This window comes from Echiichthys vipera (genome assembly GCF_963691815.1).
Source record: "Echiichthys vipera genome assembly, chromosome: 4".
Classification (NCBI taxonomy): Eukaryota; Metazoa; Chordata; class Actinopteri; order Perciformes; family Trachinidae; genus Echiichthys; species Echiichthys vipera.
The window spans coordinates 17,179,413-17,205,862 of record NC_139829.1 but is presented as its reverse complement, the minus strand read 5'-3'; the positions used below and the strand labels follow the sequence as shown (position 1 = coordinate 17,205,862).

Here is a 26,450-nt window from a genome sequence, read left to right as displayed (position 1 = left end):
TTTATAAGGCTTTAATTTCCTTTATTTAGTAAAGCAGCAGAAGAGTGACAAGAAAGGAGGGCAAAGAGAGGGGACAACACCTGGGCTGCTGCCTGTGCCTTTATGGGGCATGTGCTCTACCCAATGAGCGTGAGGCCACCCCATAAGTAAACATTTTTTTGATTTAAAAAGTTAAATGTGCAAGAATGCAAGTAAAGGAGTTTGTATTTACGGAAAGAAACTTAGTACTGTCAGTCATCCACCAATGCCTGTTTGGTTACTTTCACTGTTCTAAGTTTATTGTAGTATACACAGTCAGTAACAGCTTTCGTATGGATCATTGAGTTACAAAATTAAAAAAATGTAATATTATGCATGAAAACAAAATGATATGACCAGGAATTCAATACCTCAAGAAATGTGAATTCGTCATCAAAAGTCATCTGCCGTCGGCAGCACATTTTTCAGCGCCATATGTTTGTGCAGTTCTTCTACTATTCTATTACTTGGAGAGGCCAGCATGGTCAACTAGCACTGTGATATGTACAGCTGAAAATATATATTAGAGGAGTAATGTCACTGACTGAGGGGCTCATAATTTATATTCCACGTCACCCAACGCGTATGTGTATATCATCCTGGAGCTTTTGAAATAGAACCTGTAATTTTTAAAATGATTAATTCATTCATCATTTAAAATGTTTAATATTTTTGACATTTCTACATATCACACAAACACTAGTCTTAACTGATGGTCACAGAGATCATCCTACAAGTGGATTTTCATTAGTTTGTTGTGCCACCCTGTCAGAATGTCTTTCAGTGAGAGACATTTTAGGGCTGTGAAAGAATATAAATGTCCAAATTATAGTAAGAAATAAAAAGTTGCATCATTGTGTAGCAAGATTGCAGAGATTCCAACTGGGAGCTGACATCAGCTGAAGCTTTAAAAAACTCTAATGAACTGCTCAAGTCTTCTTTCATCCAAGAATAACTGGAACTGGAACGTAACTTTATAGAGATATATATATAGAGAAGCCTAGGAACAGTTGGCAGCGGGAATGTAGATTTTTAAAAATGATGATATGTTTGATGGAAGTGGATTTCCAGAGCTGCGGCTCACAGATGTGAACCCCCTCATTGTCATAAGTTGTAGAAAGTATGTAGAGAGAGAAAGAGTAAGATTATCAACACAATTACAGTCTCTACAAGTGGATACGTCAAGCACCTCTTACCATACTTCAGAACAATAAAATAGTGACGAAAGGCGCCGTTTTACATTTCAAGTTTACAGAGTGTAGAGGCCATTGTCTAGAAGCAATGCACAATAACCGAGCTAGTCCTTATCACCACTTTATCTAGCCACTTCTTCCAGCAGTTTACGTCCTTTGACTCATTTACACTGAAATGTGGATTTGTGACAGAGAAGATGAGGCTTTACTCCTCCCTCCCACCTTCTTCAAGACATTCTTGCCATGCAAATGTTCTAATAAAACACTGCTAAAAACTGTATATAGCACTGAACTGTTAAAGGTTGTTTATCTTCTCATGACTTCATGTTACACTTTGAAACAGCTTCTTCACTGTTGTAACTGTAGTGGACAAATTGTCTTTAAGGATGCAAATTTGAATTATGCTTCCAGGATGGGTGGCTGGAGTTGCACGAGGGCTTGCTGGCAGCCAAGCAGGCAATCAGGCAGATGATCCTGGGACACAGGGGAAACGACTCTTAATCTCAGAAAACAACATGAGGAATAGTTTTCAGAATGCTCAAAACTACAGAGTCCTGAAGCTAGTTAGCTAGCTAGTGTGTGTGTGTGTGTGTGTGTGTGTGTGTGTGTGTGTGTGTGTGTGTGTGTGTGTGTGTGTGTGTGTGGTGTGTGTGTGTGTGTGTGTGTGTGTGTGTGTGTGTGGTGTGTGTGTGTGTGTGTGTGTGTGTGTGTGTGAGTGTTTGTGTGTGTGTGTGTGTGTGTGAGTGTGTGTGTGTGTGTGTGTGTGTGTGTGTGTGTGTGTGTGTGTGTGTGTGTGTGTGTGTGTGTGTGTGTGTGTGTGCGTGCACGTGTGTGCATGTGTGTTTTCATGTTTCTTCTTTTTTCTTCCATGTTACTCTAATACCTGTATAAGGATAATTATATTGAAACTAATTTTTATTTCTTTTTTCATTCTATTGTCATCTTTTCCAAGTTTCCTGGATTATCTTTCTCACATCTTTTATTCTCCCTCTTGTTCCCTTTTTCCTTGGGACCCAGTGACATCCATGTTTGTGTGTTCATTTAGCTTCTCGAGCCAAAAGGCAGAAAGATAGGAGATGACAAAGAAACTGAAGATAGAGGGAATGTCTATGAGAATATTTTAATAAAAACTGAGGATTAGAAAGAGGTGGGAGGACTAATTACTAGCCAAACTGCTAAGTGGCCAATGTGGGAGTGGGAAACTGCAGCTTCTGGAGCGATGTGGTGGTACTGGGCAGCTCTCAGATTTTATGAAACTGTATTTATTTGAAACATAACATTACTAATAAAATACAGTATATGAAAGGCTTAGCAATATGCTATCCTGGATGACTAAAACATAAGACATCAAAAGAAACAAGTACAGATCTCAATTAAAAGAAATAAACAGGATTGAAAGAAAGCAGACCTGTCAGGCAGCTCAGAGGCCAGCAATGTAGCAAATCAATCGGTCAGTCAGTCAGAAGTCATGCAGCCAAGGGACCAGGCAGCCACACTGCCAGCCAGATATCTAATTAGCCAATCCTTCACATAAACATCTAACAATCCAGTCACTCAGTCAATCCAGGAACTCAGACAGGAAGTAAGTCAGCAATTAGGGTCTGCTAATAGTAGTGAAACAAGTGAAGACTAATGGTGACATTGAAGTCAGGGAAAATGCATTTAAAACACAACAACACTGATTTACAACATTTGCGGCTGCAAAATAGCACATGCAATTTTGATTTGCCCATTTCAAACCGGCTCGTTAGATATAGGGAAACGCTGTTTGCCCACAGTTACCGAAAACACCAGAGAATGAGAGGGATGGCATTGAGAGACATGGTGGTAAGAGAGATATATTGAGGGGACACAAAAGGGTGCCTTTGAAGCTGCAGAGCTGAAAACCACCAAATCTGCTTCATGCTTGCAATGTCTCTTAGAGTCACACATGCAAACGGAGACACATACACTTTTTTACCTTTGACAGGAGGTTTTTATGAATGACCCCACTGTAATCTTCAAAGATGCCTTGAAGAGAAACAACTTTATTTTAAGGATACATCTGCACTACGATGTTTTGATTTAAAAACACACGTCTTTTCAACATATACAGCCCGGTCAACACTACTCCGACATTTCCGAGCCCCCAACGGAGACGTTTGAAAATGCTGCTGGCCCCATTTTGGTTTGAAAACTCCAGGGTTGTGTTTTACTTTCAACAGGCAGAATCCGAGACCTTTGGAAACTGGCAATAGATAATGCTGCCTGTTCCATTCTTAAAATGTCACCAAATTTACCTTGCAATGACTCACAATCTTTGTTTTCCACTGCTTTATACCGCCTTATACAGTAATTATGTGTTATGTGTAAAGTAACCATTCCACCTCGTCATCTCGCCAAGATTTTATAGATTTATCGGTTTTCAACCTAAGAGTAATATTAGACAATCTGCTTCCTGTTTACATCGTCACTTGCATGCACAGTCTACGCGAATGGTAATGTCATATGTATGGTTATATATTTGGAGCTAAAAGGCTTGTGTGGATGGAGACCATTTTTCTTTTGAAACGCTGTTTGAGAATGAAAACGTAGTGATGTGGACAAAGCCTAGGTCCTACAGAGAAGAGTCATCTTTGGCTTCCTTTACAGTAGTAGTCCTGATAGGCTTCACTGAAGAAGCCCCTACAGAGAAACAGTTAACTTATTCTAACAATTAACTTTTATCTTTATGTAACCAGTTAAACATATCACATCAAAAGCCTCAACATCTTAATGCTGTGCCTATAGAATGTTGTTTTTAGGATGGCAATGTAATATAAAGTATTCTCTTTGTTGTCATTTTTCCTCATGATGCTGTCGCCATCAGTACTGGGAAATGATTTCTGAGGTGATATAAAATATACATATATATATATTCATACTCGTGACTCAATTGCTCACCAACTTGAAGTGTTTGCTGACTGCCAGTATTGTTTCTCAGGGCTGACATCCATCTGGTTGCATTCCCCTGTATGAAAGTTGGTTTTGATAGAGCACAGAATGTTGTACAATAAACTGTAGAATGAAAGATGGGTTGCACTATACACTGTTTGTTTGTGGCATGACATAGGTATGTGCATAATTTATTACGTCCTTTACTTCACAAAAGGAAGATGTCATTAAATACCACCACATTGGACATATAGTTTCAAATGTAGCAGTACTTTGGATCAGCTTTCCCTGTGAGAATTCATTATTTTCTTTTGATAGTAGGTCACCTTAATGGCCACAATAGTTACTGAGGTGAAAAAAAATGCACTATAAAATGATCTATGCTTTTTGTTTCCTAACAGGAGCATAGAGTGAGACACTGACAGCATGAAAGCAACATACATTTTACCATACAATTTTAGCAACATTTTAAAAGCTGATGTCTAAGTCCATACTGCCCTAAGAGTGCAGTCATTACAAAAACAATTGAGCCAAAACTGGCTTTAAAATTGGTTTACTGTCCCAACAAATGAATAATTGGCACATTGATGATGGATTATAGTTTACCATTTAATATATTTGATCCAAATCAATTCTTACCTCCATAATTCCAGGCCCAAAATTGTGCAGAAATCATTTTATAAGTGATTTTGTAGTTACTGCACGTAGGGTGTGTAGGACAGCATAGTAAATTGTTAGTTTCTGACATTTTGGCACTTTTAAAATCAATGCCAGACCAGTATTTAGAGTGAACCATATCAAGGACATTTTCAACACACTTGTCAATGTTCGGTTAGTTTTATTGAACTTCATAAATCCAAGTTTATATACAAAGATGTTACCTCTTTACACACACACACACACACACACACACACACACACACATACACACTCACAGATGCATATTCAGGAAACTAAATGACCTTTTCAAGAACTCTTTTGTAGTTTGTCTGGATTTGATTTTATTGAACATTGTGGAGGGAAAGAGAGAACTATAAAACATCTAACAGAACCACAAAATCCTGCCTGCCTCTAAATTTTAGGATATTCAGATATTGTAACTCAGCATAGATATATTCTGAGCTGTATGAAATAGTCTATAAAAGTCAAATTGTTCTGAAACTCAACAATAGTTTTTTTTTCTAGTAACCTAATCGGTCCTGAGTAGATATTTCCAGTATGAAACCTGAATGGAATGGGGGAATGATTCACAAAGGTTTTAGAAGTGATAAAGTCTAAGATACTGCAGTCACAGTTTGGCATTGACCCTTTTGGCAGCCCACGTTATGAGAAAAAAGTGAATGCTGGTTACATTCATTCTTGGAAAAGATTAAAGTTATCGTTCTGCTGGCAAATCCGCAGTAATTTATCATGGATGAACTGCATGAACTTCAGCAAAAATGTTATTTACATATTTATTATATTTTTATAGATTGCCTGTATTCCAGATTATCTTGCTATGAAAAAAATGTGATACAAAGGCTAACATTATATTCTAAAAGTATTTACAAATACTACAAAGAAAGAAATGGATAAAAAACATAGTCACTGCCCAATATTCTATAGGTGGTTGGACATTGCATTTTTGTATTGTGTGTGTGTTTTTATTTTTTCCATATTTGTGTGTTTTCCGTTATTTCATGAACTGTCATTCCCACCTAGGATAGCTGATAAATAAATGGCACATGAAATGTATAGAAGGATTTCATAACCACAATGTTGTACATGGAAAACACTCAAAGAACCATAAAAGAGCATTTTCTATCATAAGAGCATAAACATATGGGATAATAAGACACAGGCAAACATGCAATGGAATTATTTCCATTAAATATATTCAGTACTACACAAACTCTACCTTTGGTGGTTAAACCTGATGTCAATAGCAAATGTATTGCCTGTGAATGATACAGTAGAAGAGAGAGAGTGAAAGAGATAACTGATTTGAATTCAATCAAATGCTATAAGCAATGCAGAGGAGGCATTAAAGGAAGATGGAAAAAGCGCGAAATATGATAGTGAAAGAGAAGGGGTGAGAGATAAAGGTAACAGGGGATTACGTGGGTTTCACATATATTATTGAGTCTGGACTAGAGGAAGTGAAAGAGAGGAAAGTATCATCTCAGTTGATCTGAGTCGACGTATCATTGATCCCCTGCTGTAGGGATGAATGAGGCTAATTTCTAACACTTCAATAAAGGCAGTGAGGAAGATTTCACTGGCTGCAAATCAATCATTACGCTCTATGTTTGTGTGTATGTCTACAGGGATGCATCCCTAAATGTGTTTGTGTGATTGTCAGTAAGCTTGTATGAATATGTGCATGTGTTAATAGAAAGGCTAGCCAACAGTCTTACTGAGTACAAAAGAAAAGCTGAAGACAAGTGTGTGCGATCTTTTCCCTGCACAAATAAAACGATTATTTTTTGCAAGAGCTACAGTTAGAGTGACAGACATTTTGGAGAGCTCACAGAAAGCCGAGATAGTTTGCTTTTAATGTAGCGCAGCAAGATTTCAGAGGACAAGGCCACAAAAGCCTTTTATAACAGAAGACAGGGATAAAGAGGTTTTATATGTGAAGACCGTCAAGCCTCTTTTCATTGTAATTTTCTCCAGGCCGCATTAAATCCTAATGGAAAGGTCTGACAAGCATTTACACACTGTTCGGATTGATCAAGACATTTTTCAAGATAATTTACTGCAATGTTAGGTTACATTGTTTAACTTCTGTCCAAACAGTTATGCCTAGTGGTATTTAAGAGTGATTGTATATTAAGACATTCCCCGAGGGTTGAACACCCTCTGCACAGGCACCTTTTCCTCAATATATAAGCTAAATATTGCAATTTGAGATGTGGTCTTTTGATGTCTTTCTAGAAGAGCATAGATTGAAATTTCTGCAGTGCCTCAACTTTATTGCATCGTGTGAAAATCAGATCTGTGCCAAAGCATCAGAGCAGATCTGTTAATCTGAACATAATCTTTCAGGATGCTCTTTGCTGTTTTAACAATTTTCCCTACTGCAGCTAAGAGTTGCCTTAACATGATACATGCAGATGTTGTCTATTTGTCTGTGACTGTGCATGTTTAGCATTCTTTCTTATTTTTTTTCTTTCTAGGTGGAGAGGTGCCCTACACCACTCTAGCTACGAGGATGATGATGGGCGTTTGGTGGATGTTTGCTCTTATTGTCATCTCCTCTTATACCGCCAACCTAGCTGCCTTCCTCACCATCTCACGCATAGAGAACTCGATACAGTAAGTATCCAACTATCCAACCAAGCTGGCTTCAAAATGTGGTTCTGTGGTTTGAATTTCTGAAAAGCTTAGTTAGTTTGACATTGGTATCATGATAAAAAAAAATGAAACCCTTTAACTATTACATATCACCAATATGTAGTTATACTGTAAATCTGCACATCCTAGCTACACAGATACACAAGCCAAAAAGTATCTATGAATGCATTATGCACATACACAAAACAAATGATTAGTAACACACAGAGACACACTACAGTCTTTCCTAGTGTGCTTGATTGTTGCAGTGTGGAAATCCATTCCAAGAGGCAGGTATAATGCATGAAAGGCAACACACACACACACACACACACACACACACACACACACACACACACAATTACTTCCCTATCCTGTACATCCTTCCATCCTTTCTCACCTCCTTCTCCACCCTAACGCAGGATAGTAATTTCCTGCCTGCTTCAAGTTTAGATATATCATTGTGTGTTTGAGTGTGTATGTTTCCAGTGATGAAGATAAGGAAGAAAAACAGATAGAATGAGGCCAAGTGTGGAAAAAAAGTGAGAAGAGAAGTTTTTGCATGTTCCTCTTAGGTTGAGGGCAGAACAAGTACTAAGCCCCCCCCCACCCCACCCCCACACATACACACACACACACACACACACACACACACACACACACACACACACACACACACACACACACACTAATCCCCTAAGCTTTGTGCCCTCTGTTTATCTATCCTTGTGATAATATGTTTGCCTGCTACTCTCCTGGTGGCAAAAGGAAACGCTCATCTCTCATTGGACTAATCAGAATGCCAAAGCATCCGCTATGCCCAGCAGTGCCACAGTTAACTGTGCTTTGCTTTGAATAAACAACATTTATTTCTCTAACCCTCATCACTATCTGTCTCTTAATTTGTTTCTGTCAGTTTGTCTGTCCATCGTTCTCTTTTTACGTGGCAGACCTCCTCCTTATGACTTTTGTCTCCACTCTCTTCAACTCTGTCCTTCATACTATCTATTTTCTCCTTTTATTTCAAGTCATTCTGCATAGTCTCTTGAAAGCTGTATGGAAAGAATCACTTTTCTTATTTTCTTTTCTCTATCCTTTATTGTTAGTTTTTTTTGCTTATATTTGCTGTCATTAATGAGTGCTTCTCAGTTTACCGCTTCATGCAGCACCCATTGAGCTAATTAATGATTTCCATAAATTTTCATACATTATCTTTAATATGTAGACTCGTCTTGGGTCATTAATGGCATAATTACCACCCAAACAGTAGCACCCACATGGCCTTCAGTCTCCAAAGATGGTTGGGGAGGGGTGAGTGGTGAGATGGAAAACACCCCAAACAAACTGAGAATAATCGCAAAGCATAACACCTTAATGGAGAGATTAAGAGAGTAGCCGAGCAAGGAAAAAAAGAGGATTGTGATGTTATGATTAGCATACACTTTTATCTGATGAATACTTGATTAAGATACTACGCAGCTGGAATGAGAGCAAGTGGTTTTGAGAGTGATAGAGAAAGTGAATTAGTTAACTATGGAAAATAGCAAGCATACAAATGGATGGAAGGGGCAGAAGGGAAGGCTGGGGAAGGATGGAGGCATCGCTCGTCTTTGTGTCTCAGTGAGCCGTCAGGACAGACAGGGTTTTTAAGTATTAATGCCCTTGTTTCATCCTGGAAATGAAATAACAAGTGAGCGTTCAGAACCCTCTCTGGACTATTTCACGCTTGGATGTTTTCCCTCAATTTCAGTGTGAATCCTTAAGGAAAACGGTTGAGGGATTGCAGTGGAGAGTGGTAAAGAGAGGGAGCATGAGAGCAATGTACAAAGAGAGAGAAAAAACAGAAAGAAAGTGAAATCAAAGACGAGAAGTAGGTGGAAAAGAAGAGGAAATGGATTAAGAAGGAATAGGAAGGACAGAGGCAGAGGTTAGGAGGGAAAAAGAAGGGTAGAAAAAAAGAGGTTGGAAAGAAGCCTATAAACAGAGAGAGGGGAAGTGACGATGAGTTAGAATGAGAAATGGATTTTGCAGAGGTAAAAGTGTGAGAAAAGAGGTGGCAACTGTTGAGAGAGGTACGAGATGGAGCGGAAGAATTGGTCAGGACGAGAAGATTGAATGATGGAGTGTTTGAGGGTAAAAAGCTTCCTTTCCGGGCTCAATCTCACACAATAGGTGTCATATGGTATGGTTGCTAGTGATTGCCAATAAAGTTGATCAGGTGTTATGTGTGCATCATAGTGGCTACTGACTGCAGTATGTATGTATGTCTTATTCATCCCAGTGGTCAGCCAAGACAGGTTATTTAAAGTGTTGCACAATGTTTTAAGGGCTACAAAGTCAAGATTTGTGGTCACTTTATCGCCCTCTGTTGGTAAATGAATTGTATCAGCACCATGCCTTTTATGATAATGAATGCAATAATGCTTTAAGCTAGCTCCTGTAGGAGCACAGAATAAACATAAATATCTACTAAAGAGACAACACATGCCATTGCTTCTGAGTGACCAACAACATACAGAAAAACACTACTAATTAGAACATATGTATGTACACACAAATACTACATATACGTACACATACATATACAAATAATGCAAATGTAAGCAAAACATCTGCAGCTTTTGCTCTTGCCTCATTTAAAAAGCATAATGAGAGAAAAAAAGAACTCTTCAGTTTTTGGCTTCAGTTAGGCACAGATTGCTCATTGTTCAAGTTGCACAGCTATCTACAGTGCTTCACCATCCAGGTTAATAAACTGATCAAAGCTCTACTGCCTTTAACCAAATTACTGTCCAAACAGAATAACACAGCCAAGGTCATCTTTGTCTTTAGGCTAAAAAAAAATTGTTAAAAATGTGGGTGTGCTGTTGTGTGTGTATGTGTGTGTGTGTGTGTGTGTGTATGTGTGTGTGTGTGTGTGTGTGTGTGTGTGTGTGTGTGTGTGTGTGTGTGTGTGTGTGTGTGTGTGTGGCTGTGTGTGTGTGTGTGTGTGTGTGTGTGTGTGTGTGTGTGTGTGTGTGTGTGTGTGTGTGTGTGTGTGTGTGTGTGTGTGTGTGTGTGTGTGTGTGTGTTTGTGTGTGTGTGTGTGTGTATCCATGAACCCAAGTCATTCTAGCTAAATAAAAGATCAAATTACAGTACACACAGAGATTGTATATACTCTATACAGTGAATAACAATCAATTAATCTACAGTATATCTAGCTTGTCTCTGTGTGTGTCAAACACACACACACACACACACACACACACACACAGTTAACTATTTGTCACAGGATGTGGCTGCTGTTCACTTCATTTAATTGCATTTGGTTGCACAATGAGCCAGTTTACACACAGAACAGAAAGTGTATCCATACAAAGACACACATGCAAACATTGGATTTACACAAAATATTCCTAAAAAGATAATTAAGCACATATTCCTTTTATGCATATCTCCATGAGACAATACACATAATAGTGGCAGACAGCGGCCAGCCAGTCCAGACATTCAAAAGTGTTTGATCAAACTTAATTAATGTAAACGTCTCTTATGCTGTCTTTGTCCACTCCTCCAAAATTTCTTTCTTTACATTTGTTCTTTTTGTATTTCCTTAGAAATACAGTAGATCATATATAGTATCATCATATACTGCATTTTAGTTCTTTAAAACAATCAACTCAAGTCAATTTTTCACATATTTTATGGTGAGCATTTTGGAACATCAAGTTTTTGTCTGTGTTTTTCTTGTCCAATTTGGGAGCATTACCAAGATTGAGTCATGATAACCCCTTTTTAATCAGCAACTGTTGGTCTTCGAAAAATCTAAACTCATCTTTACAACATGACATATTTCGCCCTCTCTCTGCCTCCTACACATACATGCATACCATTAAATAACAAGCTCAGAATTACTACCCAGTGAAACTAATTCACAGAGGGGGAATCCTGGTCAAAGAGTGTGCTGACAGGCGTGCATATTTACAGGGGAGTAGTGGGGAGGGACGATTATTAAGGCCAAAGATTAATTGATGGCAATAAAAGATTCATGTTCACTTCAAAGTTCATTAAAATCTTCAAAGGTCTTTTTTTTCTTTTAGAGCGGGTCAGAGAGATAGTAGAAGAGGGCACGAGAGAGAGAGAGAGAGAGAGAGAGAGAGAGAGAGAAACCGCAAGCTTTGACCATACATGAGAAGTCTGAATGTGTCTGTCTTTGTCTTTCTCTTTCCATCTGTCCGTCGTTTCTCTCTTTCTCTCTCCTTTTCTTCCTCCCCAACCGGTCAAGACAGATGGCCGTCCTCCACAGAGCTGGGTCTGTCTGACGTTCCTGCCTGTAATAGGGAAGGTTTTCGTTGCCACCGTACTCTACGGGGGAATTTTTGGGTCTATGTTTATCATAGAGTGTGGTCTTTACCTAGTCTGTAAAGTGTCCTGAGATAACTTCTGTTATGATTTGGCACTATAAATAAAATTGAATTTAATTGAATTGTTATTTTGTGTGTGTGTGTGTGTGTGTGTGTGTGTGTGTTTGTCTGAGTGAGCAGCCTTGTAATTACGGCAACAGTACATACTTATATTTGTGCCCATTGTTAAATCTGCTTTGTGGGTTTATAACAACTGAATTAACGAAGTAAGATACTATAGACTTATTCTTCTTCATTAAGCAGGACATGTTGAGCTTTTGTGCGCATGTTTTTTTCGTCTCTCAAATCCATGGGTGGTATGTAGCAGCCATTTAACAAACAAACAGTAATTAGTTCCTGTAATGGTTCTCCATTACATTTCTCAGCGGCCAAACTCTTTGAGAGGCAACCCAAGCGCTGTTGCGTGATAATTAACAATTGCTTGTTTATTCCCCTAGAGGTGGCAATTTATGGGTGAGGACTAGAGTGAGAGAGAAAGGGTGAAAGAGAGTGAAATACAAAAGCAATACAAGACAGACTGACTTGTTTTTTTTTTCATTTTTGTTAAGTGTGTCCCCTTTCTAGATGTAGTTGTAGACATATACAGTGTGTGCAGACTAGCCAAGCCATATTTCTTAGCACTGTGACCTGAGTGAGTGCTGCTGTCTAAACTGCTTTCTACCCCTATTTTTTCACATTTGTCGGTCATGGCCAATTCCCAATTTTCTATTTTTATGTCAATTACATGTTGCTGCCAACTCCCACTCTTGGCCCTTTGAGAATTTAGAACCAAATTACTCATTTATAGGGAAGAGACAGTGTGATCCATTGTACAGCTGGCCACCTTATGAATACTCTATGTGCACTGTACAATGTCTTCCTCTCTTGACGTACAGAGACAGTAACAATGGCTTGATCATTCACCATGTAACCTAATGCAACCATAACAGTGCCAAGGCAGAAGCACCACAGTAAAAGATTTAATCCAGGTTATTGGATAGGCAAATGCTTTCAATGTATTTTTTTCTTGTTTGATTGTATTTTTCTAATTTCATCCTGAATATATGCTTAAAAAAGATTATTTAGTTGAATTGAGGAGAAGGCTGAAACCCCTAGTGTCTTTAAGCAAGACCGCTATTTTAACAAGTTTACGTACACTCTGACCTCCCTGAATTGTTCACCATCACCTCAAAATTGCCATCACAAGTAGTATTTTAACTAATACTACTAATACTAATACTGTTCTATGTGAATAATAATTATTTTCACCACTCAAAAAGAAAACTGAGGTAATGAGTGTATATAGTCTGCTTATGTTTTATGGTGAGAATGTACTATTGGTCCACAACCATTTTTGACATTGTTGGACAGGCAGTTCACTCCAAAGCAATATAAGCAAGTGTCATCATTGTAGTAGATAACTAGTAGTGTAGTTTGATATCTGCAAAAACTGTGGATACAGGTCATTGCTACATCCATTACTACAACTACAGGCACCAAAGAACAACTAAAAGGTGACTGCAGTGTCACCATAGCAGTATTACCAAGGGGACGACCTGAACCCCATGTCTCATGTGAAGCTGACTATTCAGAGTCTGCATGATGCTTACAGTGAATGGATGGCTGGAAACAATGTAAATACTAACTCTTTTCACCACTTGTCTCTCTCTAGGTCCCTCCAGGATTTATCCAAACAGACAGAGTTGCCTTATGGTACAGTGTTGGACTCTGCTGTATACGACCAGGTGCGCTCCAAGGCTATGAACCCCTTTGAGAGAGATCCAATGTACTCCCAGATGTGGCGGATGATTAACCGCACCGGAGGAGGAGATAATAATGTTGAGGAGTCAAAAGAAGGCATTCGCAAGGTAGGTCTTCCCTTTTTAATTAGTTGTCAGTTTTAAACAAAGGGTCGTGGACACTTGTGAAATCACCATGCTTAGTGAAACAAACATTAGAGTTTAAAGTCTCCTGTGATGTGTTTTGAATATGGGGGACAATGTGCAGAATGGCGGCAACATCAAAGCAATAAGTCATTACTTGGAGCAAAGCATTCACATTTAAATCCATCATTGGCCAATTTTTGACCTTGTCATTTTTGAGAAAATACTTAATTTGGTTGTATTACGAAATTAACCTGAAGGCCAAAATATCATCAGTGTCCTAGGTCACATGCATGACTTATATTTTCAATCACCACAGTTTTTACAGTTCTCATTTCACATGATTAAGTCTTTTTAACATATCCACAGTATTACATTTCATTTGGTTGGTGTTTAATTCAAGTTAGAGTATTATCATCATAACTGTTCCTGCAATGAAGACAGCAGGGGTTGGGACGGACATCGCTAGATGGCAGGCTGTGGTCCGTACAAGTGATGTATCCAGAGCCGTGACCAATGGCTGATAAATTAATGAAGATAAATAATAATCTTTACATATCACTGTTTTTTCAGTGCTCCGTAAACAGTCAGCGCAGCTTATCCAATTAATACGGCAATAGCTTCACTCAGTTGAGCCAATCAAATTGATTTTATAGGGTGCCTAGACAGTTCACTAGAGAGAACAGAAGTATAAGAAGGAAATGAGAGAGATGACAGCATGGAGCATAAAGCAACTGACCTGCTACTGTCTGGCTCCAGACGGTGTCCACTATGAACACTCTTAAATCCAAGTACAGTTCCAGGCTCACCAGGGAGCACCTTTAGCCCCCTATCATGTTATGGATTCTTTAGATTGTCTAGTTTCAGATGATACCGACATATTTACTGTAGCTTTAAAACTGAACCCACTATATACTATATGTACTACAGTATATTATAATACCACCAACTGTTTTCATTAGGTGCACTAAACTCCGAATAACTCTAGTTGTTTTGTTTTTATGTAAGTACCAGTAAGAATTGTGCATTTGCTTGTAAACTTCACCCCTTATTCATATTGTTTAATACATTAAGGAAGATTCTAATGCTATACAGTAAATCTGTATTGTGCACAGCTCAGCCTCAGTCCTGTTTTTATATACAGCTCATGCTAGAGGGTCATCTGTGTTGATAGGGAATAAATCTATCTAAATGATGTTAACGATACACAGTTAACACACGCATGGTTAAATACTTAATTCCCTCTGTGATTACCCAGCATCATAAATACCTGACTGCTGCATCTCATTTGCATGCATCCCGCTTTCTGTTTGCATCGCCCTTTTGCCTCCAGTGAGGATCTCATTTTATCCCTCCTCCCTCTAGAATATATTAGATTTGAACTGAGGCCAGCATTGACAGCGGTGAAAGTGTTGGGAGGAGTGATTAAAGTGGCGGGTTTTAAAAACGATGAGATAAATGCAGCACATAACTGCATAAAAGCACATAACTATTAACACTCACTCATACACATTGCTTGTTGGCAGAGGTGTTTATTAAATAGATATAACTAATTAGTAGTGTGTCAAGGATCATGTTTCCATCAGTCTTTTATTGAGCTAACAAAGCTAAGTGTTTGTAAATTCAAATACATTAATCCTTGTGATTATTATCAATTGATGGACATTGATGGTTATTTTTTATAGTATGCAATTATTAAGAATTCATAACATTATAAAAATGTTCATATCTTTAATGCAGGGCTCACATAATTCTTACAGCCATTGTATTTAAATTAAATAAATACATAAAAAGTGCCATTAAGCGTCCAACACCGAGTGATGTGGAAATTATTATCTTGTATATAAAAGTAGCCAAGGCACTTTCTCAATCAATTTGGACATTGGACATACATTCTGTTAAAGGTCCCATATTGTAAAAAGTCAGGTCTTCACTGTGAAAGTATCAAAACACTCATTCCACAGAGAAATGCACACAACCCTTACTCAGAAACTGTGCCTTTAAACAAGCCATCAGGACTTCTTTGCAGTTGTGATCCCACAATTATATATACATATATATTTACACAGAAATTATGCTATAGTGCCATTACAGTCATTCAGGGGCGCCGATGAGGTTTTTGAACTGAACAAATGATTTCAACTCAATAAGTTATTTTTTTTTGTAATTTGGGCTATAACTAGCGCTTAAGTAGTTACTTTCGTAATAGCCTATGGGCCAATGGTTTGCACAAAAAAGCCATTGGAGAATTCTTATTTGAAATCATGGATAAACAACAATGAACATTGTTAAACAAAGGCCTACCTGATCAGCACTAGCCATATATGATTAAACACACACACACAAAAACTTCACTGTGTCACTGAATCTGAGGGGCTCATGTCCCCCCGTCCCTAGTGCCATCTGCGCACAAGCAGTCATTCCCTGGCTACAATGCTGCACTGCAGATGGGGAAGACCCAGAAACACTGATCAATCAGAGCAGACGGGGCACTAGAACAGAGCTAAGACTGACAGTATGAGAAAAATAGTATTGTTTTTAAACATAAAAGCATGTTCACATGTTATAGCAGAAACTCAATAACAAGTAAGAACCTGAAAATTAGCATAATATGTCTCCTTGAAGTATCTGTAAGAATCCATATTTACCTTTTGGCACAACACATTTGATATATAAATCACTGGACATTACTGGAAAGGCAACAAGTTCAAAAGCAATGTTAGAATGTGTCATCATTGCATTATATAAGATAGCAGACATGCCGGTGTTTTGTTATCTGCTACCACTGCAAACTCTGTTGTTTTCCACTGGCTACGGGGAGTGATGGGAAACATCATTTCCAACCTGTGTATTCACCGGTGCCACACAGCTTCCAAAGAGCAGCTAAAAGGTGACTGCAGTTTCTCTACAACAGCAATATCTAGAATCAGCTGAGCCTCCGCCACAATGCAGAGCTTACCATTCAAACAGAGTCTGCATGATGCTTACAATACGGTCGTGGCCACTGTCCAGAGGCACTGACTGACATCATGCTGTTGGGGAAATTTAAAAGATCAGTCTGCTGTTTGCTAGCGGAGTAGCGTGTCTTAAAGGAGGATCTGGTTCAAATTATGTCCCTTGGTTTATCAGCCTAGTACACACAAGTAAGCCTCACACAATAGTCAAAGTGATGAGTAATGTATAATTATTTTTTTAATGTGACAGCAGAAAGAGTGAAGGTAATTGTAGTAATTGTTGTTATGAGTTTTGGTTGTTACTATATATTTCCATTAGCCAGTGGAATGTTCTTTAAGTAGCCACTGACACTGAATGTTCTTTAATAAGTAAAGGCTATAAAAAAGGGTGCCTTTTCAAGCAACAGTGTGATTCATAATCAGGATGGAGAAAGGATCTGGTTTTCATGGATACATTCTGCATGACAGAGGTGAAACCTCCAGAGTTGCAACAAGCACGGTACAGCAGCAATGAGAGAGAACGCAAGAAGAGGGCAGACCTTCCCCTCTGACTGGGTCTCTTTTGAGTTGATATTTTTTTTCTTCCCTGCATGTCTTTTTACTGTACCACCGATTAATATCTGTGTTACTGTCTTATTACTCTTTTGCTCTAACTTTACAGTCCTCTCTTTATTTACATATTACATATCTTGCATTTTCCACCTCTCTTTATGTTTTACTTCTCCGCATCTGCCTCTGTCTCTCTGTCTCTCTGTCAGTCTCTTATTCATCTACACTGTTTTAAAGGCTATAGGGTACACTCTAGTGGTACATGGATTCCCGTCCCCCCTCTCTTATCTGCATTTTTAGAGACAAGCTGATTTCCGGTAAAACTCGAACAGTATTATTTACTTCATCCTAAACACAGTACTATAAATGTTAGCTTAACTTGAATTTACTTAGTCAGGTATATATTCTTCTCCAATTAGTACTTGGTGCCTAAAACAATTTTCCCTTTAGAGAAAATTGCTTGTCACATAGAGAAAATGAGACTTTTAAACTTCCCTTTAAAACATTTAAAGGAAACCAAAATGATTGCCTAAAAAAATCCTTCAATGGAGACTTTCAACCTGTTGTGATTTCCTCTCGTACTGACAAATACCTGTAATAGTATTTCTGAGCTGGAGGCAGTTTTGGATGGCTATGATGTGATTAACAGACCCCATGAGTCAGTCAGGCTCAGACATCTTTTTGTTCTCTGTCTCCGTTTGATTTATTTGGATCTGTTTGTCTTCTTCAACCCAGTCCCTTTGCTATATTTGATTCCTGTGAGGTTAAGAACTTAATACATTTTTCCTCTCTCTCTCTCTCTCTCTGTCTCTCTCTCTCTCTGTCTCTCTCTCTCTGTCTCTCTCTCTCTCTCTCTCTCTCTCTCTCTCTCTCTCTCTCTCTCTCTCTCTCTCTCTCTCTCTCTCTCTCTCTCCGTCTCTCTCTCTCCGTCTCTCTCTCTCTCCTTTTCCTTCTTTCTCTCAGGCCTTTTCTCTTTCACAATAAACCTCTTACTTGTCTCTGTCACCGTCGTCTCCTGTGCACTATGTATTAGCGCTATGTATTCGATCGCCTGCAGCAGAATAATATAATGTGTCAGAACTTGTCAGTGTCTGAGCTGTCTCTGGTATCACTCACACACAAATAAATGCACACGCATGATGCACACACACGCACACGCGCACACACACACACACACACACACACACACACACACACACACACACACACACACACACACACACACACACACACACAAAGATGCATGTACATGTGGAAGAACTCAAATGCACACATAAACTTGCATGTCCAGAAGCAGTATGCTTTATGCACCAACACATTTACTCACACACATACACACAGCCAAGCAAGTGCCGCATGGCAACGCTTGTCACAGGATAATATATGCGTCTCTCCTATTTCAGTCAATGATCAAGGCGTCCAATTATCTAAGAGGTGTTGCACCTTACACTTGATATCACATTAACTCGGTTTCACATATATCAAAGACGAGCGTGTTGTATGTCACTGTTTGACATAATGGCCTCTTTGTTTAAGGCAATGCGTAACTCAACATTTATTGTTTTTATTTTCATTTTCTTCATTCTTGCATGGTCTCAAGAGGGAAAAGCAAGTATTTTTTTTCAGTCAGTGTGATGTTAGGCAAGCCTTTCAGCTGAGGAGCTCCTGGCAGCTCAGCATTTGACTGTTAAGCTGCTGACTTGTAAAAGTAATGAGTTATATTAAGTGTCAATTACTTACCCTCTTAATTACTTAACCTCTGCATACTCTAGACAGCAACTTGTAAATTACTGACACAGGCCATAATGGGAAGTGCTAATAAGAATATGAGACATATATTGTGTTTTTCATAACTAGAACATTTCGGAAATGGAATTGGAAGTTTCTGGTGGCTCTTGCTGTAAGTCCTGACACTGTAGCACACACGCCTAAATAAAAATGTGTGTAGGGTTGGGTACCATTCACATTTGAACCCACACCTGAACCTGGAACTTTATTCCTTCTGTTATTAAAAATAATAATACTTCCATTTGTAAGAATAAGTCCAAACCTATTTATCCTATTTACTGAGAACATTTTATTTATTTAAAACAATTTCCACAAACCCCCCCCCCCCCATACCTCCCTCGCCCCTCCCAAACCCATTTCTACAACCTCCAGTATGCCTGTCTGTCTCTGCCATTAAATTATATTATTATGTTATTACATTATCATAACATTGCGCTGACTCACTGTGAGTTGAGTAAACCTATGAGGCAATGTAGTGTAGTTTCTAGATTTGTGTTTCAAAGCTGAGCCCATGGTTTGCTCCTTGTCAAACAAGCCGAGGAGAGGACAGAGAAGCTTGCACATGTGCTCCCATGTCCACTCTCAGGTACCAGAATCTGGCGTGATCAGATTAGATTAAAACAAGTTGATACTCAGTAGTACCGACTAATTTGGCCGGTTCCCTTAAAGGACTGAGTTCGGTACCCAACCCTACATGTGTGGCATGTACTCGCACACTTTAGCAGAAGTAACAGTAAAATAACTGAAGCATCCACTTTACATTTGTGTGCTTATGAACATGCCGGTGCAGACACAAACACAGCTGACTCTGAGCTGATGTAAGTGTTTCTGTGTGAATATATGACAGGTACTCTCTGTTAGGCCTCAAGAGTGTCTGATGACTGCTTAGTAATTTTAGAGTTCAGTGGACTTCCAGTTTGAGTGATTTTCTGTCTGTAGGACTTTCTGCTTGGAAGGATTCACTTTAGAAAATGTGTCTTCCCCCGCATGTCCTTGCACACTATATATTATCATTACTTCCGAGTCTCACATTGATGGGCAGCTTCTTAAAAAGGAAAACACTGTATTAAAACATTTACTGCACCATTAACTGAAATCAAGGCCAGAAGGTAAGAAAGCATGAAGGTCCAGTTCTTCAACAAAGACTCACAACACTTTGATGGGTAAATATGGCAGCAATGTATTCACTGCCCCTGGACAATGAAGCCTTTGGCAGATTGTGGATAATACTGAATTTCACCCTTGCATGTATCTTACGGCCAATCAAGGTTGAGGAACGTGAGGAGGAAAAGAGGGCAGGCTGGCTTTCTGTTAACAGTGAGTGTGAAGTTAAATGCCTCATACATATGTACATATTCATATTATACTATGTGAAGGACATTCACCTCAGCTAAAAACACCTACACGTTCTTGCTGTCATTTATAGAATTCCCCTTTTCCAAGAAAATAACAATTTCATGGAATTGAATTTCAAATTTGTTTTTGGTGCATTACCATGCTGAAATGGGTCCGACCTGTTCAACTGATAAGGTCAGACCAATCAACAAAAGCAAACATGTTGTATGAGCACGTACTGTATATTCAATTGATATATCCTTCAGGCATGCATCCTTTTTTAACTTAAAACACTTCTATCACATGGATTTAACTTTTCTGGACACTCTTGGCAGTTGTCCTAATATTACTCCTCAGGTATACCTGTTTTACATGTTATACGATATTATTGATGTTGGAAAATGTCTTCACTTCTCTCACATATGCTTAAATCCATTCTGGAACAAGTCCATCCCTTAATATCTCCCTATCACCATTTCCCATTTAGCATAATGTCTCCAGAAATTATGATAAAATATACCATCATTTCTTCACCTTTGCTACATATATCTTGATGCTGGAAGCAAGGAGCTGTTTAATGCAAGCCTATAAGCTTTCACCAATTTACCGTAATGACTTCTGTGATGATAATGAAGATTAGGCTGATTCCTTAGATAGAGCTATCCACCAGATAGAGCTGATGGTAAATCAACCAAGACCTGTTTAGATCCTCAGGAATGGATGAGGCCATCACGGCACTCCGGAGGACTATTGAGACAGAGCAGAGGAGAGATGAAGGGAGGAGGGGGAAGATGATGTGGATGGAGAATGGGTGCTTGGGGAATGGGGAGCGGGAAATTGTGTGTTAGGAAGGTGCAAAGAGAGAAATAAGGGAGGAGCAAGGGACTAAAAAAGGACTGCCGATTGAGGTAGATACTGTAGATTGGTGAGAAAGGAAAAGAAAGAAGAGCAAGAGAGGGAAGGATAAAGGGATAGATGGAGAAACAAATAATTTGTGTGCAAGAACTGAGAAGGAGTAAAAATGTAGGAAAGGAGGAGATGAACGAGAATGAGACCAGAGATGTGGGTAGATTTTAACACCATGTTTTACAAATACATAAAATCTTTATTTTCCTATTGCTTTAATGGATTCTTTGGTGCATTAATCAGTGGGGCTGAAAGCTATAAAAAAACACCCAATCAAATATTAGTGAGGATTTAGAGAGATGGACAGAGAGAGGCAGGGTTTGTATGACTACCAATGAGGCATCTCCTTCAATGACAATGATGCATTGAGTGGCCTGGGTCATATTTTCCCTCTCAGTAAAACCTAATTACTTGGAGCTTATATTATCATTTTGACACAAGAGGCAGGATGAGAGAGAAACATAGAAGAAAAAAATAAAGACTTGGTGAAACGCAGAGGGATGGACGGACAGATGGATGAATGGATGGACAGGCAGAAGGAATGACTATTACTGGAAGTAGTCAGGCTGATAAAGGGAGGCAGATAAAAGGACAAGGAATATAAGAAAGAGTAATAGGGCAGCTGGTGAGAATGATTGTAGAATGTAGGGAGGGAGAGATGAATGGACGGAGTGAGGGTTAGAAAGTAAACACAACAGAGAGAGAAAGAGAAAGCTTTGGGAAAATGGCATGGGAGACTGATGGTGAGCAACCACAGACCTCTCCTCCATCTCTCTCTTCCCTCCAGCTTTCATGTCGCCACTGTCCCTATTCCCTAATGGGGAAAACTACATGTACATGGGTCTAAAGATTTCCACTCTCTCATCATTTGCCAGTCAACCTATCTGAAACATGGTGGATGGGCAAAGATGTTGCCTCATCCCAGATGTCTCACAATGTGTGTGTGTGTGTGTGTGTGTGTGTGTGTGTGTGTGTGTGTGTGTGTGTGTGTGTGTGTGTGTGTGTGTGTGTGTGTGTGTGTGTGTGTGTGTGTGTGTGTGTGTGTGTGTGTGTGTGTGTGTGTGTGTGTGTGTCTGTGTGTGTGTGTGTGTGTGGGTGTGCATGTGTTGGTGTGCTCTCAACTTAGAGAGGCCTCTCTAACACCTGTTTACCCCCTCAAATCAGAGTCAACAAGGGATCTGCAGGCAGCAGTACTCAGAGTATGTGTGTGTGTGTGTCTGTGTGTGTGTGTGTGTGTGTGTGTGTGTGTGTGTGTGTGTGTGTGTGTGTGTGTGTGTGTGTGTGTGTGTGTGTGTGTGTGTGTGTGTGTGTGTGTGTGTGTGTGTGTGTGTGTGTGTGTTCTTGTCAGTGCCACAGTTCTTTAAGGACCTCCTGCCAACCAGCTATTGGTCAGGGAGTTGCCAAGGTTACAGAGCATGGTGGCCCAGCTGTGTCCCGGTGACAGATCTCAGTGTTTATAATTCCTCTCCCTTTCTGTTTGTGAGACTTTGGCTTTTCATGAAAAAAGCTTTTAGGTCTCCAGGTTACCTCAAGCTATGTTACATGAATTCCGGTTAACATACAATATCCTTCCTGTGCTTCCTCTTGACGTCCTTTTAATTCCCTGCCTTCATCCTTTACCTCCGTGTGTTCTTTTAAAGTCAGTGCTGATGCTTGTAGTATTTTATATCTAAGCCAGTGTGATGACAGTTACAGACTGCTTTGGAAAAGACCCATTTGATTAGAATTTTAAAAATTAATGTCATATTTATGTGTTTGTCATGTATTTTATTAGATTCGAATGAAATGTCAGCAGAGGCATACGCTGGCTTGATATATATCTGTCACTGTGCCTGGGTATGACTACTGCAATATCCTTTGTAATAACCCAGCCTCTGCTAAGACCAGAAAAAGGCTTTTTGGCTGCTGGGCTCTCTCATTTTCTATTTTCTAGTAGTGCAAATCACCCTGACAGGAAAAAGAGAGGGCTCTTCTCCTGCAGAGTCTGATAGCTCATTAGGATTCAACACAATAAGCCCAAACAGCAAACATGTTTTCCTGCTGTTACAATACTCTGCCTGTGTGATGGCAGTGTTTCTGTGTTGTGACTCAGATTCACAGGGAGCACATGAAAAGAGGAATAGAGAAGATGGAAATGGGGAGAAATCTGTTCTACATATTGAAGAAAGGAGATGAGGCATTTGTAATAAGGGAATTATGGATGCTAGATGAAAAAATGGAGATATAAACCCTACTTCCCAGTTGTGGTTATTTATTAAAAACTGGCATGTATACAAGAGATGTGACAAACTGGGCTAAAATCAAGGTCCAAGAGAGAGAGAGGCAGGAAGGAAGTAATATGAGGAGATAATATGTTTGCTTTAATAACAGAAGAAATAAATGAAACAAGGGAAGAATAAATTAATAAATCTATAATCTGTTTCTGTCTATCTATACCTTCTTTTCCTCCCATATCTAATAATAAAGCCTAATTGCCTTTTTATCTGTTTCTCTCTCCTCTGCCATCCACAACTCAAGAATTGATCTGACACCCACGCAATCTTCTTACTCTTCTTTTTGTTGTCTTTTCTTCTCTTGCCCTCTCTCTGGCTTTTAATAGGTTTTTCACTCATTTTTGTGCAGAAAAATATGTATTGTGTCTGTAATAATTACAGAAGCTAAGAAGGAAATCAATGAAAGACAGTGGATGAAGACAGCAATTAATATGCTGCTTTATTGCTCTTGCGTTTATGACGTATAGGTGTGTGTGCGTATGTTTGCATTTGTGTGTTTAAGCAGCTGAATGTGCTGGCATGTCCGTCTTTGTTAGTACACGGTGAATGTCTGACAGCAGAAACTCTATATTTGTAGCAGATAATTTGCTCACTAAGATAAACTAAGATTGGGGGAAGAAATATTGTCATATTGTCATATTTCTAAAGATTACTTATAGCCATCATTATAGAAGCATTTCTATTGATACTCACAAAGGCAATAAAGCTAGATGCAAGGAAAGACAGATGTATCATGAACTGAAAGGAAATTCTGCAAAACATTAAAGTACGACATTAAAGTACAAAGAGATATTAAACAATTCTAGAGCAGAGGGTATATCCACTGTTGATGTTTTATTCTTTTCATCCATTCAAGACACCAGAGCTCTAGAATATAAATGTTTCAATAGAAAATGAGATCCGTCACTTTACCAATCACCACCATCAAAATCGCAAGGTTTCCCTCATTGTTCTCCATTAAAACTTGTATATTCTACATATAAAACTGTTTTGATGAGTAACTTTATCGTTGTAGGATCAAAGTTTCCACTCTGTTGGTTGTGGTCATAAGTGTACTCTGTTGCACCCGTCACCACATTCAACAGTGATGTCACAGTGTTCTGACACACCAGAGTACACTTGTGCATAGCTGCAACATGGTGAGAAAAGTTTCTGTTAATGCTGTTTGAATAAGTGACCAGTGCTGATATTGGAGTGGATAGTCTTGGCAACAAGCATCAGTCAGACATCAATCAAACCTTTCTTGTGAATCGAGCCAATTTATTTTCAGAAAAATTTAAAAGGATTAAAATGATTAATAAATCATAACAGATTTCAGGGAATAACGGATGGTTAGTGCACCTGTTAACCTGTGTTGGCTCCACCAATTAGCAAGAACAGGCCCTTGGCCAAACCTCTTTGCCAGCCCCTGCCCAAGTGTGTAGAAAGTTTCCTCAATAATGAGTCGACCCAGAATTGTCCCACCTCCATACTGATCTTTTGCTTTCACCTGATGTTCCACCATTTTCTCAGATCTTTTGCATAATTTCAGATTGTTTGTGTAATTAATTGTGTAATCACTTTAAAGTGAAAATTACCTTAAAAAGTAACCCTTGGTTTCCAGTACCTGTTGATGAGACAACTGATTGTATCAGGCAACAAAGTTTGCTTAGTAAGGAAGAGGCTTGAAAGAGTCCCATAGTATTTTTACATGAAAAGGTAATTACAATATCAGTGCAAATACATTTGCAGCCATGCAGCAAACATTGTAGTTGTACAGTTTGATTCCATCCCGGCTTGATAGAGACAAGCTTAAAACTTTACAGGACCAAAGAAACCCTTTATCTTTCCAGTTTCACATTCATTACTTGATCTAGTGCTGAACAAAACAGGAGAACAGAAAATGGCTACAACTTCCTCTTTTTTCTGTGTAAATTACTATTTGTTGCTGTGTAACTCAAACAGATCTTGATTTGCCAAACACAAAGGCTTGCTTTAGAGTTTGTCCTATTGGTAAAAAAAAAAGTCACTAAAAAGCCCAAAAAACAAAAATAAACTTTTAAACAGAAACAACTCAGTACATGAATATTTGTAACATATATATATATATATTAATTTGTTCAGCTCAGTAGTGTTGACTGTTCAGGGGTTCATTCTGGCTGAATCATCTGTATGATTTAAAAGCATTAGTTTCACTCTGATTACGCTGACATCTCTTTCCTTATAAAATACCAAGCTTTGTGACCTTTATGATATGCCTCATAGCCTTAATGAGAAAATTCATCTTTAAGAGCCAAAAAAGGAAGATAGATAACTTTCTTACAGACACATAAACATATAAACTGCATTATAACAACAGGCGTAAATGGGGCCTTTGTTTAGTCTTCTTGCTAAAACTGTGAGTTGAACATTAAAATGTATTGCTAGAAAATAACCACACAAACAGGTGGCAAATAAGCAGATGAAAAAACAAACAGGTATGCGTAACAGACTCAGAATCCTTGTTAAATCACTTATCTGCCCCATGCCGGGGGACCAGGGCTGTGTCCTCAGCCCCCTCCTATATTCCCTCTACACCCATGACTAAATTTCCATTGTGAAGTTTGCGGATGACACAGCAGTTGTAAGACTGATCTCCTGTGGTGACTAGACGGCCTGCAGGGAGGAGCCGAACGCCCTGGAACAGTGGTACCAGGAGAACCACCTGTTACTGAACATCTCTAAGACCAAGGAGGTCATCGCGGACCACAGGAGTCACCATTAACAGCACAGCGGTGGAGAGAGTAGAAAGTTTCAAGTACCTGGGAATAAACATCTACAAAGACCTGACAACGGCCAGCCATGCAACAACTGTTGCTGTACGGCCTCAGGCGCCTATAGAAATTTGGCCTGAGGCCCCAAATCCTCGACGACTTCTACCGGGGCACTATGAGGGCCTCCTGACAGGCAGCTTCATCAC

The 26,450-nt window shown here is 39.1% G+C and overlaps 1 protein-coding gene across 1 annotated transcript in view; it reads left to right on the top strand.

Moving 5' to 3' along the window:
- The window catches only part of grid2 (glutamate receptor, ionotropic, delta 2), a gene marked incomplete at both ends in the record, with an annotated part of 511,086 nt that overhangs the window by 436,687 nt on the left and 47,949 nt on the right, over positions 1–26,450 (top strand). Inside the window, 2 exons of the mRNA XM_083913146.1 lie at positions 7,283–7,421; positions 13,497–13,692. Coding sequence (XP_083769272.1) covers positions 7,283–7,421; positions 13,497–13,692 — 335 coding nt within the window. The remainder of the gene's footprint in view (positions 1–7,282; positions 7,422–13,496; positions 13,693–26,450) is intronic.